This window comes from Nyctereutes procyonoides, unplaced genomic scaffold (assembly GCF_905146905.1).
Source record: "Nyctereutes procyonoides isolate TBG_1078 unplaced genomic scaffold, NYPRO_anot_genome, whole genome shotgun sequence".
Lineage (NCBI taxonomy): Eukaryota > Metazoa > Chordata > Mammalia > Carnivora > Canidae > Nyctereutes > Nyctereutes procyonoides.
In genome coordinates, this window is record NW_026575052.1 from 9,900,428 (window position 1) to 9,920,448 (window position 20,021).

Genomic DNA, 20,021 nt, shown 5'->3' on the forward strand with positions numbered 1-20,021 from the left:
CTATCTGTGCTGAGGATGAGCCAGAGATGTAAATTCTCAGGTCTTTTCTGAGCCTTTCTCTAGGCATGTGTGGTCACTTTCTAATATTCCTCATGCATGCAGTTGTTTTTGAATGCCCTAGTTTTTAATATCTGGCTCCCAAAAGGATAATATTTGAATGGGGGTGGGTGGTGGGGCACCAGCCCTTTAAATTCATGGAAGTCACTTTAGCCAGAGGAGGAGTAGCTTGCAGCAGTGGGGGAGGTGCAACAATGGCTGCCCATATTTTTGCCTCAGAAGCAATAGTCAGAGATCAAATCCCAGATATTTGGAGGACAGAGTCCTTTTTGCCCACCCTGGCTCCCACAAGCTGTGCAAAAGTTTCTCCAGGAACATATTTATGGTTGCCTGCCACATGCCTGGGGCTGGAAGATAGGTAAGTTGATCAAAACCACAATTTATCATCCAAATCTTCCTCTGGAAGCTGGAGCCTTGGTAGACTCCAGAGTTCTACAGAACTTCCACCGAATCCTGCCAGTATACTTATTGTCTAGGTCAGGAGACAGCTTCCTGGTGCCTCCTCTGCCATCTTCCCAGAATCCTCTCTAAAGACTTCATTCCATCTCACAAGGTTCACTACACAGTGGTCTCATTATTCTATTTTCTTGTATGGTGCCTTCTTTGATCAGTGAGTTATTTTGAAGTGTGTTATAAAATTTTCAAATATATAGGATTTTTTTCCTCCAAGTTTGTATTTTTTTATAGGTCCTTGAATTATGTTGTAGACATATAAATCTGTATGATAGTGCTCCTTTGATATTTACATTGGTCAGTATTCCATGTGCTTGAGAAAAACAAATATTCCTCAAATGTCAGGTAAAAGATTTATAAATATATCTATTAAATAAAAAAGAAATAGAAAATCTGATTAGATCTGTAATAATGAAAGGGGCTGAAATGATAGCCAACTCAAAAGAACGGTACTAGGAGAAGCATAAAAAGCAAAGGAATTATGTTCTTTGTTTGGCATTATGGAGACTTGGCAAGTCCTTTTTTTTTTTTTTTTTTTAACAGAAACAGAGCTCTTCATAAGCAGTCCATAAGAAACTGGGAGAAGAAAACTACAACATGCTTTTTGGTAGAAATGATTTGACATAAAAATTTATTTATTTGATTATATTTTAAAAAGCAGGGCAGAATCACATTCATTTCCTTCATCCTATCACTGTAAACAGACAGAATTTCTGAGCACCTAGTTTGCTATGGAAACTTCCAAAGGCTGACCATTGGCAGCCCTTGCTAGCCTCTTGCTTCCCTTCCAGGCTCTCCTCCTCTTGGAGGGGTGCTGGTGACAACTGATGCTAAACACACAGCGTATGGTTGAGATTGCCAGATCCTCTTCACCTTCTTCCATAGGCAATGGGGTGACTTGGCTCATTCTTTATCTGAAGTCATTGAGTAAGGAAATAGGTTTCAAACACAAGGAATGGAGGGAAGTTTCCAGGGTAGATAATTTCCCAAGTTAGGAATAGAAGGATGAACGCAGAGCTTAACCAGCTAGTGCCTCTTGCTGATCAGAGAGAGGTATGCTAGCAATGGAACTCAGATCTCTGATCCACTGAGACATCAGTATGATGCACTCAGTTCCTTTGATTAAAATGTGTTGGAAAAGCCATCTCTGAGTAGAGAAGTAGTTTATTACAATGATGGTGCTATAAGAGGAAAACCAAAGCAGCCAACAGGAGGCAGTTCCTCCTGAACTCCAACAATCATTCCACTCCTGTCAGCTTTATAGTCCATCCAAACTCAACTGGCAGAGTAAAGAGTGGTAACTGGGGCAGATAAATGAGCAGACCTTCTTCTGGTTCCATGGACCACTTCAGATCTTTCTGGATCCCCAGCATCGTTATCTGCAGATAGCAAAAAGGAATGGAGAAGACATCAACACCCTGAGTATAGAATATGGTTTGAACATTTTGGGAGACAGCTGCCCTGGGCCAGGGCAGGACAGACAGTCTAGAAGTAGGGAGGGTCAATATGGAGGAGACATGGGGCAGGAAGGAAGAAGTAGAGAAGACCTCCAATTCCTTTAGGAAGGTTACCTCTCAGAATGGACTCACTAAGCTTCCTCACCTGTGTAGTCGAGGTAGTTACGGGGGATTTAAGGCTTAAGACTCCATTTTCTGGCCAGCGCAGGAAAATGGCATAAACAGTCATTCCTCTTGAGGTATACCTGGGAAAAAAGAAATGTCAGTATCGGACATACCTGGCTAGTGACCCTGACACATAGCCCCATGTATCCCCCTTTCAATTATCTACTGATGCCAACACCTTGAGTCTGTCAGTGCTGCTGGGAAGTGCTACTAACTCAATGCCTATTAATGTCTGTGGGAAGAAAGCAGCTCTGTAAGACTATTTCTGGGGATCTCTTCCATTTTTCCTATTGGGTTATCAGTTTTCTTTAAAAAATGTTAACGCTTACACTAGTTATTTAACCTTGAAGCCATTTGGTTATTATTCAAATCTTTTTTCAACTCCAAATCCACTTGAAAACAGTAGAGGATCCAATAAGGGCAAGATGTACACTAAAGGAGGATTTGTTCTGAGACTTCACCATGCTTACAGAAGACGGTAAAAATCATAAATAGGAATTCACCTCAAATGGAAGGATGAACGTCTTTCCCCTGAGGCAAAGACCGCTGTACCCAATGGTATAACACCTGCAGATGCCTTTCACTGAACACTTCGAGTACACCTGGTGCTTTACATAAATTTACACACTTCACCTCCAGGACAACCACAGGAAGCTAAATATCATCACCCCATTTCGTTGAAAAACGCAGGCCCAAGGTCAAATAACCAAATCCACAAATCTACATTTGAGTCACAACTTCTCTGCTAGGTTAGCTTTGTGATCCTAAGCAAGGTACAGAGGGGTCCTGGGTCCCCCTTCTCACTTGCAATATGCGGATAATGACAATATCCACCTGGTGGGATTGTTGAGGGGATTAAGTGAGTGAGAAGAATCTGGACTGGAGCCTTAAACGTGGGAGGTGCTATGCGATTATTGGCTATTGATATTTTTAGGAGGCAGGGTAACAAGGAACACTTTGTAGCTTTTCCTTTCACCAAGCCTACCATACCTCTTACTAGTCAAAAATATTTTGGTGGCTTAAGACATAAATCGGGGTACACATTTAATAGCAAGAGTGCTGCTTTGGGGTTTCCTCCAGATAGCTTCTGCCCTGGTTGCTAACACTGTGGACCCGAGGAGACACCAGCCGGTGAGGGGCCACAGTCCTGCTCCTACATGCAGCAGAAGACAAGCTCACCACACAGACGTCGTGTTCTTTTCCAGTTGTACCCTCCATGGTTTAGAGGCATAGATAGCCTCCCCATTGATGCTTAGCCACTTCCCAATGGAAACAAGCCTTTCTTGGAAGATGGGGACAATCAGTCCATCTTTAGTTGGTCCAATGTTGAGGAGGTAGTTGCCTCCCAAGCTCACTGTCTGAACCAGTTCCTGGAGAGAGCAGAAACAGTGAAATCCTAGCTGCGAGTGCCAAGCCCGGCAGAATGTTTGGAGCACACAGGTGTGAAGAGAAGAATCTAGGGCACATTCATTCCCTTGGTGAATATCCCTTGCCCTTTTGAAATGCTATCTGTATTTTGTCATTATTGAAGGACAGGCTTATCTGAGAAAACTGAAAAATCTTGCTACATAGTGGAGAAATATATTAACTCAAAATCCAGGGAATGATCATGGGCACTTCTGTGTGAGCCTGCACTTCCCACAGCACAGCATGCGGTGGAGAGGATCATGTGTCAGAAGCGCAAAGTGTGAGCACTACAAGAAATTAAAACAACCCACATATCCAACTGCAAATAATGCTGGCAAGAATAACTCTGTATGTAAAACTTTCTTCTGTAATTATAGTTATTTCCTTAGGACAGGTTTTGTTTTTTAGTTTTTTTGTTTTAAGATTTAATTATTTAGGGCATCCCTGGGTGGCTCAATGGTTGAGTGCCTGCCTTCAGCCCAGGGCGTGATCCTGGAGTTCCAGGATTGTGTCCCACATCAGGCTCCCTGCATGGAGCCGGCTTCTCCCTCTGCCTGTGTCTCTGCCTCTCTCTGTCTCTCAAAAAAAAAAAAATTTATTTGAATAGGGTAGAGGGGCAGAGGGAGGAGAGAGAATCCCAGGCAGACTCTGTGGTGAGCACAGAGCCATGTGAGGCTTGAGGTCATGACCGTGAGATCACAACCTGAGCCGAAACCAAGAGTTGAATGTTTAACCAACTAAGCCACCCAGGCACTCCAGGACAGGTTTCTTTAAAAAAAAAAAAAAATTATGTATTTGAGAGAGACAGCAGAGTACAAGCAGGGGGAAGGGCAGAGGGAGAAGCAGGTTCCCTGCTGAGCAGGGAACCCAAAGTAGGGCTCGATCCCAAGACCCTGGGATCATGACCTGAGCTGAAGGCAGCCGCTTAACCAACTGAGCCACCCAGCTGCCCTCCAGGACAGGTTTCTATGGGTGTGTTCAATGACCCCAGTGGATTCTGTCAACCTGCACTTCCATCCAGGGTGCTCCCACCACTCTTGAGTCAGTAGCTAACAAATAACTAACTCTTACCGAGATGATTTCACATTCACTTGCAACGTCCGACATCACCATGTTACGACGATAGCCCCAGGAGACCTTGTCTATGGAGGTACACATTTCCCACTTGTGGTCTGGCACGCTCTCTGGCTTGTATTTATCTTGACAGTTGTAGTATCCTCCATGGTGACAGGAACAGTTCTGACCCCACCGGTCATTTACCACTACGTGATCCTAAAGGAAGAGAGAGTACTGGGTCATCTGGGGTAAAACTACTTTGCTTCCTTACGTAATGCAGTTTGGTAAATTAAGTGTGTATTGGGACATAGGAATAGATTTAGTCTAGAATGGTTCTCAACTGGGGGCTATTTTGCTCAGGAGACTTTTGGCAAAGTCTAGAGACATTTTTGGTTGCCAGAATTGGGGTGGTGCTACTGCCATCTAGTGAGTAGAGGCCGAGGATGCTGTTACAATGTCTTACAACAAACAAGACAGCCCCCTCACAGCAAAATATCCAGCCCCAAAAGTCAATAGTGCCGAGGCTGAGAAATCCTGGTCAAGCTACATATAATGTCAGAGCTGGGAGAGCCTGATTTAAAGGTAATCTGGGAAACGACTTCTTGGAGAAGAAGAAGATATTTTGGGGAGGAGGTCATATCCCTGGGCACAGTTTCTGGAAACTGGGACTGTGAATCAGGTATGTGAACCCAGCTCAGGATGCTTTCCACTATATAACCCAGACTTTCTTTTCCTTGGTAAAGAAAAATCAGAAAATATTCTTTTCCTTTCTTCAAATCTTTGTTGAACTATGAGAAATCATTACATAGAATATCTTAATGTTATGATTAATACTATTAAGATTCTTGTACTGGGGTATCCAAGGTGAATAAACTCTAAGTTCTTGCCCTTAGAGATCCAGCAGAGACTGTCTAAGTAGACAGATATGTGGACAGTATTACCTAACTTAAATGGGGAACATCAATCCAGGTAGGGATGATTCAGGTACGACCTCACCCCAATCTATGGTGGATATGAGAGAAATGAAATTTCCTCTTGAGATTTAAACTGCATATCCAGCAGAGATGAATGAGGTCATAAATATCTGCATCCTATTCCCATTATTTAATTTTAGTTATTTTGCACATTAATTTTTTGGGTGGTTTTCTCATTTATGATGTTCGTGATTTATTTTAATGATTTATTTTACTTTCTCTAAGTCTCTGGGACTTCTACATACTACTTAAGTTTAATAAGCTTTAAACCTCTGTTGTCAAAATCAAGAATTAAAGGAGAAAAAAGCTAGCTTATTCTCCAAGGAAGGAGGGCAAAAGAATTAAAGGCGGAACCTTTCACATCTATGAAGTCCCCTGGTCCCTACCACCTCCATGTCGCTACTAGTATTTATTATTGTTGCTGCTGTCACTGTTCATACTCCAGATCTTGGCTCCTCACTCTTTCTTTTCTCATGACAAATAAGAAAGAAGTTGTACAATCACATGCCTTGACTGGACTATCATTGTAGAGCCAAGAAAGAAACTCTGTAGAGTTCCAGTAAGTATCAGGACATTCCCACTCTCCATCAGACCAAATCAAGTCAGGTTCATACCTGAAAGACATGCGATTAGGACAAAGTTTGTTATCTGAATCTATTCACAGTGATATCTCATGGATCTATTTTGTAACAAATATTTTAAAACTTTTCCCATTTGAAAGTATCATATAATTACCAAGGTACAGAGAATGTGGAAAACTAAACAGACAAAACAATGACCATAATTCTGTCATGGTTGCTCACAAACCACTGTTTAATAAACAGTATTTTGGTGCATTTCCTCCTAATTTTTTTTTCAATGTCTTCTGAAAAAAAATGAGGTTGTAATCAATATATAAACAATTTGGTGTCCTTCCAGCAACTAATTCCAATTAAAAGAGTGGTGCTCCAGAACTATAGAATTAGGGTTTCTGCCTACAAGATGTACTAACAACTCAGGAAACAACATATGTTGACAAGAATGTAGAGAAAAGGGAACCCTCTTACACTGGGGTAACTACATGGGGTAACTGGGTGACAGGCATTAAGAAGGGTACATGATGTAATGAGCTCTGGGTGTTATATGCAACTAATGAATCACTATATACACTATATTACCTAATAATACACTATATATTAACTTGAATTTAAATTTAAAAAATGATGTTTTTAATTTTAAAAATGTATTAAGAGCTTGAACTATTCCAGCAAATGCATTGTTTTGGACAGCTACCCAAAGCTTCAACTATAATGGATCTATAGAGTACACGTGAGCCACAGCTGCATCTTTCACATATTCCACCCTGACCTCTATGTGGCATGAGTGTGTGTAAGTGCATGTGTGTGCATGCACATGTAAGGTAAGCCTGATTATTCTCATTTAGAGAGTGAGAATTTGATGCTCAGAAGGGCAATCTGTTTTAGGTGACAAATCTTACAAGTAATAGAAGCTAGAACTCAAATTCGTATCTGCTGATGCTTGATCCTATGCTGTCCTCTGTAATCAGAACAGCAAGCCAACTCCAAGAACGACTGCCTAACAGGCAAGTATAATGCAAACTGTGTTTCACTGTGAGTGAGAAACTGTACTAGGTACTTTATGCTCATTACCTCATTAGTTTTTACAACAACCCTGAAGTGTTTATTATTCCCATTTCACAGATGAAGAAACTGAAATCTAGAAAGATTAAAGAATTTAACCAAAGTCACACAGCCAGTAAGAAAAAGAACTGGATTTCAGACCCAGGTCTGTCTGACTCCAAGCCTCTGCTGATCTCTCACAATTGTACTGTATCCTTAGGGAAGTCGTCTGGATGCAAAAAATTTTGATTTGGTTTTGGTCTAAAATGAGAGGCCAGGCAGAGATGGCTGGCTGTCCCTAGAGCTTTAAAGGTCCACCATCTTCTATGAGCCAGCCCCCAGTGTAAGAAGGGCAAACTAGAAATAAAGCATGGTGAAGACTACTGATGGGTCCCAAAGTGAAAGGAATCATTTTAAGAAAAATAATGATAACAACACCCATATTCTGTACCAGGCAAGATGACAGATACTTTGCATATATCATTCTGAGCCCATAATATTGAAAGAATTATTTCCCTACTTTATGGAGCAAGAATCTGAGGCTCAGAAGGTTGGTCATTTAAGGTTTGTAACAGGAGCCAGGATTCAAATACAAATCTACCAGATGCCAAATCCGGTAGGGGAGGAGGGAAAGTGTCCTTGGGGGCCACACTGCCTCTCTCCAAGGTCCTGACAAAGAAACCAGCATGCAAGGAGGGACTGAAGTTTTGACTTAACCCCCATCCTTGGTTTTGTTCATTTCAATCTATAAAGCAAGATGACTACATTGTAGGAGTTTTGAACCATAGGAAGAAAAACATATTCTGTTTTAATGCAAACCACCATTTTTATTTTGATGTCTTACAGATTTTTTTTTCCACATTCCCTCCTTTCCCGCTTTCCCCGAACTTAACGTTATCCTATAGGGAGCTTTGATTTCACTGATCAAAGTCATAAGGGCAAAAACTTTTTTTTGTTACCTGTTAACAAGGTCATATAGTTCTGGCATTGTTTTTGCACGGACAAAAAACTGTGTTGTGAAGTTGTTTTTCTTATCAAGTAGGTACAGTGGGTGGAACCATTCTAAAAGTGAGTGGTAGAGCCCATAACGTATGTTCCTTAAATGGAAAAACAGAACAGCAAATATCCATTAAGCAAAGAAAAAATGATGTAGTTTAAGAAAAATCAATGGCAGCATTGTTTACATCTTGGTGAAACTTACCAGCAAGGACATGTAGGGGCAAGTGGGATCCCAAACAATTTCCTTAAATTATCTCTTTCCGTTAAACAAAATGGTTGAGTTTTTGATCACAGACAGGACTACTTTTTACACATAAATACCTTAACATCAAATGTCATTTAAACCATTTTTTATCTATGTCAGTTATCTCAATAATGATACACAATCCTTTTTAAAAATAGTTTTCTCTGTCAGTTGTAAGAATACATATTGTAGAGATGTTGGAAGATAGAAAAAAGTATAAAGAATAAAATATCCCAGGTCTTATCACTCAGACGTAATCATTAGTAACATTTTCTATGTAGTTGAAATTGATGGATACAGGTTTATCGCTTCCTTTACTTAAGATTTACTAATAGTTCTTAACATTAAAATGTTAAGAATTCTCGTCCAAAATATAAAAGGGTCAAAGTAACTTATTTTCATACACAATAAAACTTGTTTTGAGTTATAAATGGTGAGTATCACGAAGCACTGTACTGTAGTGAGAAGTAAGAATGACATTGCAACAGCACAGATAAGGCAGAAAGAGTTAGATATTTCATATCACTTGGGGACTAAATAGATACAAAGAAGGTAAAATCAAGGATCGTAAAGTCCAGTCTTTCAACAGCTGAGTTTTACAGTAGGACTGTTAGCCAAGCACAGCACTGAGAAACTGAATATTGACCAGGTGACCAGAAAATGCGTTCTTCATGGGCCACTTAGCATTTTAGGCTTCACAGGCCTTGCGGTCTCTATTCCAACTCTGAAATTGTAACTTGAAAGAAGCCAATAGACACAACACATAAATGAATGGGTGTAACTGTGTTCCAATCAAACTTTATACAAACAGGCAGCTGGCCTACCCCTGAAATAGGGCATTAAGTTTACCAAATCATAGTAGAACTGAGATGTACAAATACCACTTTTCCTCCCTTTAGGCAATCATATCCAGAACTATAGGGTCCCAAACCAGAATAACTGGGTTTAAATCCCATCTCTGCCACTTCCAAGCTATTTGATCTTGATCAACCACAGTGGCTCCTTATTTCACTTTTTGGCTCCTTTACCTGCCCTTGTCAGTTTCCTCCTGATGCAGCACTCCTCCAAAGTTTCTCTGAATGCCTGCAAAGCTGCATGCTGACAGCTAAGGAGGGCACAAAGGTCACAGACCCAGTCCTTCATCAGACACTGGAAAATGCCTTGGGCTGGCAGGCCTTCCAGAAAGAATCTTCACAGCATGCAAATGAAGCATTATGGTCTACACTGGATATCCCTTCCCTAAACAGGGTGATGAACTTCTCTGATGATATCACCTTTGATCACATGAAAAGTGCCCAGCCTCAAACACTGCTAACTCAAAGGCCAGAAGCCCGTCAGGTTTACTTACTAGATGCAAACTTAGAAAACACACAAGAACAGAGAGGAATGATAGATCAACAGAGATGACAAAGTAACCATCTGTAGATGCTTACCTCTTCCGGAGGGCTCTTCCCAACTCACCAACCAAATCACGATGGGGACCCACATCATTAGAGTTCCAATTCCAAGACACAGAACTTGGCCAGTTTGTGAAGCCTTCGTGATGCTTTGTCGTCAGGACTACATACCTGCGGACATCAAAACTACATAAGCACAGGAAGCAAGCAGTGGGCCATAAACATGAACTCACCCAGCACACCTGAGGAGTTTAAGAAAAGTTGGGAGAACTTGACCTTGCATGTCTCCTAAGTTCAATGTACTTGCATGAGTGACTATACCAGTGACACCCAGGGAAGTGATGTAGTCACAACTCCCCTTGGGTACTGCTCCAGGAATGGTAGCAAACTTAAGGAAGCCGGAGTCCTTAGTCTCCAGCCAAGGAAGGAGGCCCAGAGGGAAGGGAAAATAAATGCCCCTTCCTTAGCTCTCTGGTTCTGGAAATAGCAGATGATAGAAAAGTAAAAGAAAAGCCTACGTGAATTGTCTCTCATTTGCAGAGGTGACAAAAGACCGAAAGAGCTAGGGAGAAAAGTGCAGTGTTGAAATAACACTCAACATTTCATTTGTTTTTATGGCAGAAAGGCAGATGACACCTGCACATGATGATTTAATCATGGGCTGGTGTGGGGAGCTCCAAGACTTTAAGGCCCAGATAGTGTTTCACCCTCAGTGGGCCCCATTCCTCTCTGTGGCATATACTTTTTTCTTTTTTAATCCTTTTAAAATAAAAAAAAAATCATTCTCATGGTATTTACAGAAACAGGCAGAGAACCCATCTCTCTGGCCACAGTTTGCAGACCTCTGGTATGGTGGAAAGTATGTTTGCCTCAGAGTCATGAGATTTGGATGTAGGACATTGGTTCCCTTCCTCTAAGTGGGCTTGTCACCCAGGGCCACAAAATAAGGGATCTTTAGGAGAATTCTCCAAGAACAAAAGAGCTACAAAATGCCATTTCTTCCTACTTGCCTACCCCTACTCCAAGCCCAGACAGCCAGACACTTGATGGACAAAGGTCTCCCACATTTCATTTTTTTTAAAAAAAAAGAAAAAAGATTTATTTATTCATGACAGACACAGAGAGAGAGAGAGAGGGAGAGAGAGAGAGAGAGAGAGAGAGAGAGAGAGACAGGCAGAGACACAGGCAGAGGGAGGGAGAAGCAGGCTCCATGCAGGGAGCCCGACTTGGGACTCGATTCCGGGTCCCCAGGACCACACCCTGGGCCAAACAAAGGCAGGTGCTAAACCGCTGAGCCACCCAGGCTGCCCTCACATTTCCTTCTTTTTTTTTTTTTTTAATTTGTAAATTATGGATCTCTAAGGCTTCTATTAGACAGTGGCCACCACCTCTCTTTATTCGAGCCTTATATTCCCATACATTTATCAGCAAACATTAAATGTCAGCTGTAATTTCTCTTTAGTACATGAAAGCTTGTCCAAAAGAACCTGAAACCCAGGAGAGGACTGAAGGGGCATGGTAAGGGTGGAAGACCGCTCTAAGTCGAGAACTAGGGAAACTCCCTGGCTCCATTCTTACCCTCCTCCGACCCGCTTCCCTCCCGGCCTGCCGTCAACTTTACTCTTCTAGAAGCTGAGGGTAACCACTTCCTGACTTTACAGCTGGCAACACACTGCCCTCAAGGGATCAGTCCTTCAGGATTGGCCCCAGGCCTTCAACAGCCTCGGCCTCCCGCACTTTCACTTCCCTGAACCCTCGCACAGCAAGTTCCCTCTGCTCTCAACACAGCGCAGACAGCGCTTGGGCACCTCCTGTGTGCAGGCGTTGACGAGAGCCGGGGAGGGTCGGCCCAGTTCACCTACACAGCGCACCAGAACTCTCTCCCCGCCCTGGGGTGGGGGGGAGACAGTAAGGCTGAAAAGGAGCTAGTACAACCGCTTTCCATCACCGTGGAAGGAGGCCGCAGGTGGCTGACAAAACTCCAGACCACGGGATGAAAATTCTGGAATCCTGATTGTCTTGTTGACCTGGAAGGGACCGGGGGTGCGGCGCAGCTCGATCGTCTCCATACACAGGCCTAGACACCCAGGGCTTCCCCTCCCCTGCCCCCCGCCCCCGAGCAGACGCGCCCCCTCCGCGAGGCCAGGTGCGCCACACCCAGTGCGCACCCCTCGGGAGGCTCCTCGGCCGGGCCCGCCCCCCCGCCGGCCCGCCCCGGGGCGCTCACCTGGCCCCCGCCGCCTGGAAGAGGTCGGCCCAGGTGTCGGGGTGGAAGAAGCGCGCCGTGAACTGCGGCCCGAAGTCGGCGTAGCTGAAGCCGGGCGGGTAGTTTTCGCTCATGAACTGCTCGTACTGCGGCAGCCCCTCGCCCTTCCAGTGCCACCAGAACCACTCGCTGCCCCAGGCCGGCACCGCGAACACGCCCCAGTGCACGAACACCCCGAACTTGGCCTTGTCGAACCAGTCCGGCAGCGGCCGCGAGTCCAGACTCTGCCAGTCCGGGGTGTAGCGGCGCGGAGGCGGCGGCCCGCGCACCAACGCGGCGCCGAGCAGCAGCAGCAGCGGCAGCGGCAGCGGCAGCGGCGGCGGCGGCCCGAGGCCCACCGCCCAGGACCTCATCGCCGAAGGCCGCGTCGCCGCGCCCGAACCTCCGCCGCCGCCTCTCTCGGCGCAGGGACCGGGCCGCGTGGCCCCGCCCACTCCCACTAGTGATTGGCTCGGAGGGGAAAGGGGGCGTGTCGCGCCGGCTGCCTGGCGACTGGCTCCTCCCCTCCGGGTCGGCCGTGCCTGCAGCGCCCTCTGGCGCTCAGAGGGAGAAAAACGCAAAGAGTCGTTGCTCGCGCTCCGCGGGGGGACGGATGAACTCGCTTGGGAGGGGACTTCGCAGCCGGGTTGAGTCGCGGGGGTGTGGAAGGCCCGCTGCGGCCGAGGGTGGGGGGTAGCGAGCGCATTTCTGCCACTGGGAGCCGTAGGGGACTTCCTGGACTGTAGTATAGAAGACCGAGCCTCGGGGATCCCGGGGTGGCGCAGCGGTTTAGCGCCGCCTTTCGCCCAGGGCGTGATCCTGGAGACCTAAGATCGAGTCCCCCGTCCGGCTCCCTGCATGGAGCCTGCTTCTCCCTCTGCCTGTCTCTCTCTCTCTCTCTCTCTCTCTCTCTAATAAATAAATTAAAAAAAAAAAAAAAGAAGAAGACCAAGTCTAGAGGCAGGAATACTAGATGGAAGGAAAGGCACTGTGACAGCCCTGGCAGCAATGTGGGGTGGAGGGAGGGTGGGAGGAAGCATTATCAGGAGAAGGGAGGAAGAGAGGAGGCCTCTGTGATCTTTTTCTCTGTCTAATATTTATTTACCGTGCTTGGGGAATATCTAATTGGAAAAATAAGACGCATGCACAGGTTGCCACAAAGCAACATTTTTTTTTTTTTTTTTAAAGAGTAGCAGGGTGAGAAAATTGAGAGCTCCAGGGCCCAAGGAGTGCCTGTGTCAACCTCCCCTGGCAGGGAGGTCACCAATCCCTCTACAGTTTGTACCTGCTGTGTGCTCAAACAGGAGGTGGGGCCAGCAAGTGGGGAAATCTAATGACCTCACGTGGCACAGCCAGTCCCCACAAATGGCATATCACAGTTTGAAGCGACTTTGGAGATCCTCTACATTATCCCTTTCCCTACTCTTCCCATTTTAGGAAGGAGGAAACTGAGACCCAGAGGGAGGATTGGAGTCACCCAAGGTCAATCGCACTGCTAGTTTGAGCAGGGCTGGGATCAGAACCCAAGTCTTCTGATGTGGAATCTGTGCCTTTTAACAAGCTGCTTCCCTCTTGCACCCTGGGAGAGGTTGGGGCCTTTGTTGACAGAACCAAGCACTTCCTCATTCTAAGAGTCATAAGGTAACACAATGGCTGTTGCTGATTGAACAGCTGTTTTATCTTCTGTGTTTCTTTCCAAAATTATGTTGAAACAGGGCCCGAACGTAAGCACAGACACCTCAAGACACAAAACAATAAAACCCATTCGCACACATCTTCTAGTGATCAGAGTGAGTAATGGTCTTTGATGTTAGAGAACTCATCTTGGGGAAGATAAAATGGGACACTGTGACCTCCACTTCTTATCCTTATAACCAAAATGTAAATCTTCAGGGACAGGCAAGAAACATTAAAACAGTGGACAAAGCTAAAAGTTGGGAAATGGGCATTCCTGGCACTGGATACCACTTTGTTGGGGCTTCTTGGGCAAGTCTTGTCTAAACAATGAGGGCAGTTCTCAGTGATTTCCGGGGTCCCCTTTCCCCACTTGCTCTCCTCCATAAACTTGTTCTTTACTTAGAGCAGAAATTGAGCATCAATGTGAAAAGAGAGAGGAAGAGAGTGTGGAAGTGAATCATTTAATTCAATGATTTTTTTTCTTTTTTTAAATTTTTTTTATTTTTAATTTTTTTTATTTATGATAGTCACAGAGAGAGAGAGAGAGGCAGAGACACAGGCAGAGGGAGAAGCAGGCTCCATGCACTGGGAGCCCGATGTGGGATTCGATCCCGGGTCTCCAGGATCGCGCCCTGGGCCAAAGGCAGGCGCCAAACCGCTGTGCCACCCAGGGATCCCCTAATTCAATGATTTTTTTAAAAAGATTTTATTTATTCATGAGAGAAAGAGAGAGAGAGAGACAGAGAGAGAGGGGGGCAGAGACACAGGTAAAGGGAGAAGCAGGCTCCACGCAAAGAGCCCGATGTGGGACTTGATCTTGGGACTCTAGGATCATGCCCTGAGCCGAAGGTAGATGCTCAACAGCTGAGCCACCCAGGCTTCCCTAATTCAGTGATTTTAAAACTCTAGTTTTATTCATTGAACATCAGATATTTACTAAGTATCAATTTATGCCAGGTACTTGGGCATTTTCTTTGCTAAAATGAGGAAAGACCCCACCAGTGAATAAAGAAAGGCATGCCCAAACTTTAAGGAATCACAAATTTACCTTAGAAATTCATGCCATGTCTTTGCCTTATAAAAAGATAGGTATCTGAATTAAAATGTAATCTGATATTTTCAAAATGTTTGTTTTTTTGCTTGTTTATGAGAGGCACACAGAGAGAGGCAGAGGGAGAAGCAGACTCCCTGCAAAGAGCCTAATATGGGACCCAATCCCAGGACCCCGGAACCACAACCAGATCTGAAGGCAGACACTCAACCACTGAGAGCCACCCAGGTGCCCCTCAAAATGCTTTTGGCTCCACAGGTATTCACCAGCCCTCTTAAGAGTATGCTGTTATCAACAGTAGCCAGATTATGGAAAGAGCCCTAGTGTCCATTGACTGATGAATGGATAAAGATATGGTGTATATACACAATGGAATATTACTCAACCATCAAAAAGAATGAAATATCGCCATTTGTGATGATGTGGATGAAACTAGAGTGTATTATGCTAAGTGAAATAATTCAGTCAGAGAAAGACAAATACCGTATGATTTCACTTATACGTGGGATTTAGGAAACAAAACAGATGAATATACAGGAAGGGGGAGGAAGTGAGAGAGAAAAAAGCCCTAAGAGACTCTTAACAAAACAGGTTGTTGGAGGGATGTGGGTGGGGGAAGGGCTAAATGGGTGATGGGTATTAAGGAGGGCACTAGTCATGTTGAATGCTCAGTGTTATATATAGGGTATGAATCACTGAATTCCACTCCTGAAAACAATATTATACTATATGTTAACTAACTAGAATTTATAAATAAAAAATTTGGAAGAGGAAAAAAACTCTATGCTAAATTGTCAGGGAACATTGGGGACCAGGAGAGGTGAGTGTGGAGCTCATCTCATGGGGAAGACTAGCCAGTGAGTGCCACTTAACACAGTCCGTGATATGGGCTATAACTGAGGGGTCGACTTCGTCCTTGGGGGGCCGTACTGAGTTGACTAATGTCCCCCCGCATTTCACTGACCCTCAGAACCAGTGAATTTTTCCTTATTTGGAAACAGTCTTTGTGGATGTAATTTGTTAAAATGAGGAGGCCGGTTTAGGATGTGTCTTAATCCAATGAATGACATCCTTAAAAGAAGATGCCAAGAGATAAGGTGGGGAGAGGAAAGCCATATAAAGATGGAGTCAGAGATTGGAGTTACATTGCCCCAAGCCAAAGAACTTCAGGAGCTGCCAAAAGTCAAACGAAGCAATGAAGAAGACTCCTTGAACCTCTGGCGGGAGCATGTCCTTGCTGATCCCTTGACTTTGGACGTCTAGCTTCCAGAAGCTTCCATGAAAGAATAAATTTCTGTTGTTTTAAGACACTTGGTGGACAATTGTTTTGTGTTTTTTTAAAAAGATTTTTATTTTTAAGAAATCTCTGCACTCAACGTGGGGCTCACACTCACAACCCCAAGATCAAGAGTGGCGTGCTCCACCAATTGAGCCAGCCAGGCGCCCCAGTTTGTGGGAAATTGTTACAGGAAATTAATACAGGACATAAAGTGAAGTACATTGAGAAGTAATGGCGAGTTAAGATTGCAGCAATCTAATGTTACAGAAGTTGAGTATTATTCCTAAACAAGAAGAATTTGACTGAACGAGGCCAAGAGGTTAGTGGTAAAGGGGGCAGGCTTTGGAAACCCCAGCTTTGGGTATATATCAGCAGTGTGATCTCAGGCTACTGATTTTGCCACTTAGTTGCTTCCTTATCCATAAAATGAGGGCCTTATTGATCAGATTATTGTGAAGACTAAGTCAAATACTTCCTTCGAAAGCACTTATCCCAGTGTATGGCACATAGTAAAAAAGACTCTATAAAAGCCAGTCAGCATTTATGACAGAGCACGTAGTATGTCTACCCTACCTAAAGTTGCCCCAATTAATCCCTATCACATGACCTTGATGATTTCCTTCATTTTACCACCGGTAATTATCTTCTTTAGTGGTTGTCTTCCCACCAGAATGTAGAATGTAAGCCCCGTTAGAGTCTCATTTATGGACGTACAACCATTTATGGCTAGCACAAAGCCTGGCACATATTTGTGAGATGGGTGCATGAGTGAATGAGTAGTAGACACCTTGTCTTGTAAATATTAAATGAATATTTTTAATTTTCATGTTTAATCAATGTCTTTCCTTTTATTCTATGGTCCCACATCATTGCATTGGAACTCCTCTGTTCTCCTCCCCACCAACAACAGTTTCTCTTGCCTATTGTTTTAAGTAAGCTTCTTTGGTAGGAATCTACCTTCCCTGACATGTAAGATATGGGTGACCTGAAATCTTCAAAGGCATGGGACTACATTCTTGCTTGAGATAATGGACTGTGGGATGCCAGTCCCATACCTGGCACATTGTAAGGGAATTTCCCTCTTCTCCTACTTGCTCTGCTTATTTTTTTGTTATGCAGGTGTGGAGGAGACAAAGGAGCTGAACTGAGGGGCAACCAGGAACAATGTGGGTGTTTATGAAATCTTAGTGAAAGTCTTCCTTTTTATTGGAGTTGTATTAGACTGGGCCATTGCCTGCTTCCAGTGGAAGGACTACAGAGGGTCCATAAAATTCTCCGAAAATTCTATGTCTCAACCAGTCCCAGCTTCCTCTGTATTCCCCAGGGACCTAGGAGGTCACAGTGTGGCTGTGAGTGGAGATTATCAGGGTGTCAAGTGGGGCCATTGCCCTAATAACAAGATTCCCTGAACTAGAGGCTTGTCAATTACCTGTGAAAGAGATGAATCAACACACTTAATCCTTATTATATCAAAGTTTTTGGTCCTCAGCAGGCAAAGGTGACAGAAAGTGCGGTCTTTCATAGCCTTAGAACCAAGGATGTCCCAACAATGAAACAAGAACATTGTTGGCCAGCTATCCTACCTGACATCTTGAGATATCAGGAACATAATCCATTCACCTTCTAGATTTCCTCTGAGTTCCTCTTTGGTGAGCCTACAGGCTCCCTCTGGGTCCTGGGGTCTCTGGAGGATGCAAACACTAAGCTATTTTGTTGGGGAGGTTCTGTAATCTGAACGTGCACTGAGCCTGCACAATCCTCTCGCCCACCTTGCCACTCCTCACAGGGTCTAGCTATCCAACAGTCTCGTGCAAATAGGCACAGCCAGGCTACCTGCCAAGTGTTAGAGACATCAGTTATCAACAAAAAGGGGTAAGTGTCTAAGCCCCTGGAGCCTGACTCAAGTAAGACAGTAGGGTCAAGGCTGCTCTCTTTCCTCTGAGGAGTGAAATGATTCTGACTCAGCTGGTTTAAAACTGTGGAAGAGGTGTCATCAGCAATCAGGGCAGTTTAGGACTCTGGAATCTGGCCATGGGGTGATTTTCACATCAGCCTCTGTCTCAGTGACTGAGGACCTTGGGACTTCTTTGTTTCCTTCAAGCCCAAGTCTCCTCAGATGCCTTCTCCAGTGGGCCAGGCAGTGGTAGGCAGAGGAGCGGATCTCCCCACTCCTCAGGGCGTAAATGATGGGGTTGATCATGGAGTTGACAAGACACAGCAAGGAGCAGAAGGCGAAGATCTTCTTGACCTGGTCACTTAGGGTAGTGGTCAGGCTGTAGACCATGAGGGCCAGTACCGGGAGCCAGCATATGAAAAGGACAGCCAGCACCACCCCCAGGGTCTTGGCCAACCTCACATCCAGCCTCATTCGTGCCATCCCTGGCACCTGCCTGTCCTGGTGTTCAGCCAAGCTGGCTACATGCTGATGGGCCTTCCACAGGACATGCCCATAAGTGTAGATGATGCCAAAGAAGAGAAAGGCAACGAACAGGAGCCAACCCAGCAAATAGTCATTGGGGATCAGGGGGAAAAGCTCAGAGCAGGGATTGGGACAGCAAGTCCATCCCATAAGGGGCAAGTAGGAGACCAATGCAGAGAGGGCCCACATGATGCCCAGGGTTGCCAGGGCCCTCCCACAGGTGAGTAGGGCTTTGTATGTAGATGGGTGGCACAGACAGAGGTAGCGGTCAATGGCGGTCAGCAGTAGGCTGCCTACAGAGGCTGTGAAGGTCATGGTCACGCTGCCAATCTTCAGTAGGAAAACAGCCTTGGAATCCATGCCATGGAAGACGTGGAAATTTACAAAGTTGCAAGCAAAGATCACACTGGCCAGGAAGTCAGCCACAGCCAAGCTGCTAATGAACAGGTATGAGGGCTTCCTACGGAGCCGGTGGGAGGACAGGACCAGGTAGAGGACGGCCAGGTTCTCCAGGGCACTTAGCAGGGCAAGGGAGGTGCATAGCACCGCAACAGCTATCCTTTGGGAACTGTTCAGGACCATGTATTCCTTCATGGGGTTGAAATCCAAGGCATCCTTGCAGCCGTTGGCTGCCTCCATCACCCCGCGCCTCTCCATGGGGTGGGTCCCTTGGCTTCTGCTGGGCTTGCTGAGAAGCCTTTGCTGCAGCACAATGAGAAGAAGAAAGGAGTCCTTTTCAATTAGCGCAATAATGACTTCACACAACCAACAGCTCTAGGCAAACCCTTTATCTGTGTGGGCGGATCATATGTTGAAAATAGCAATGTATATCTGGGTCCTCTATATTTTGCCCTCAATCTGTTCTACTGGGTCAGTAGGTCTGTACTGGTTGCCTTGGGAGTGGTATATGGGAATTCAAGAAGCAGAAGTGGCCTGCAAGATTTTTGGTCTTTTGTTTCCAAAAAGACCAATCCTGAGACTTCCCATTGAAAGTAAGAGAAATCTCTGAGGCTCAAAAACCACAAGGAAATCAAAACCAAGAAAAAAATGGAATCCAGAACGATAAGATGGAGGGGATTTTTCTGTTGATGTTCTACTCTGTTTTGTTTGCCCATTTTGGTAAGTAAGATGCTGCAGTTTTGACAACAAAGACAAAACTTTTTGGCTTCACACCAGCAGGGTTGCCAGATAAGATATAAGAATCCAGATAAATCTAAGTGACAGTAATTAATCTTTTTTTTATATGAGTATGTTCTAAATATTGAGAAACACCAAACCAGGGTACCCAAATCTTGTATGGGACATCATTAGATATTGTTAGAAAGCAAACTTGAATTTTCTCTGGAGGAATATACTTTCTAGCCAGGTCACTAGAATATTTTTTCCACTAGAATTTAAGTTCCATGAGGTCAGGAACTATTTTGTCCACTGATATAAGGTCTTAGAATAGTATCTGACACATAATAGGTACTCAGTAAATATTTGTGGACTTGCCGTGAAATGAAATTGAATAGTGACTGAT

The 20,021-nt window shown here is 44.6% G+C and overlaps 2 protein-coding genes across 2 annotated transcripts; both read right to left on the reverse strand.

Moving 5' to 3' along the window:
- Positions 1-1,124: 1,124 nt before the first annotated feature.
- FUCA1 (alpha-L-fucosidase 1) lies at positions 1,125-12,493 on the reverse strand. Its single transcript, XM_055332780.1, has 8 exons — positions 12,056-12,493; positions 9,865-9,999; positions 8,148-8,285; positions 6,078-6,183; positions 4,611-4,811; positions 3,312-3,502; positions 2,113-2,212; positions 1,125-1,889 (listed from the first exon to the last, which is right to left on the reverse strand). The coding sequence occupies exons 1-8, from the start codon at positions 12,445-12,447 to the stop codon at positions 1,749-1,751; spliced, it is 1,404 nt and encodes a 467-aa protein (XP_055188755.1). The 5' UTR covers positions 12,448-12,493; the 3' UTR covers positions 1,125-1,748.
- Positions 12,494-18,073: 5,580 nt separating this feature from the next.
- Positions 18,074-19,168, reverse strand: CNR2 (cannabinoid receptor 2). The gene has a single exon (XM_055331122.1). It carries the CDS (start codon positions 19,154-19,156, stop codon positions 18,074-18,076), a length of 1,083 nt encoding a protein of 360 aa, XP_055187097.1. The 5' UTR covers positions 19,157-19,168.
- Between the last annotated feature and the right edge of the window lie 853 nt (positions 19,169-20,021).

Excerpts from the sequence above, each read along its gene's own strand:
- FUCA1 (XM_055332780.1), bottom strand. The coding sequence starts at position 12,447 with ATGAGGTCCTGGGCGGTGGGCCTCGGGCCGCCGCCGCCGCTGCCGCTG. Across the intron at positions 10,000-12,055 it reads TTCCAGGCGGCGGGGGCCAG|GTATGTAGTCCTGACGACAA; the intron begins GTGAGCGCCCCG and ends TGATGTCCGCAG. Across the intron at positions 4,812-6,077 it reads ACAATGATAGTCCAGTCAAG|GATCACGTAGTGGTAAATGA; the intron begins GCATGTGATTGT and ends CTCTTCCTTTAG.
- CNR2 (XM_055331122.1), bottom strand. The coding sequence starts at position 19,156 with ATGGAGAGGCGCGGGGTGATGGAGGCAGCCAACGGCTGCAAGGATGCC.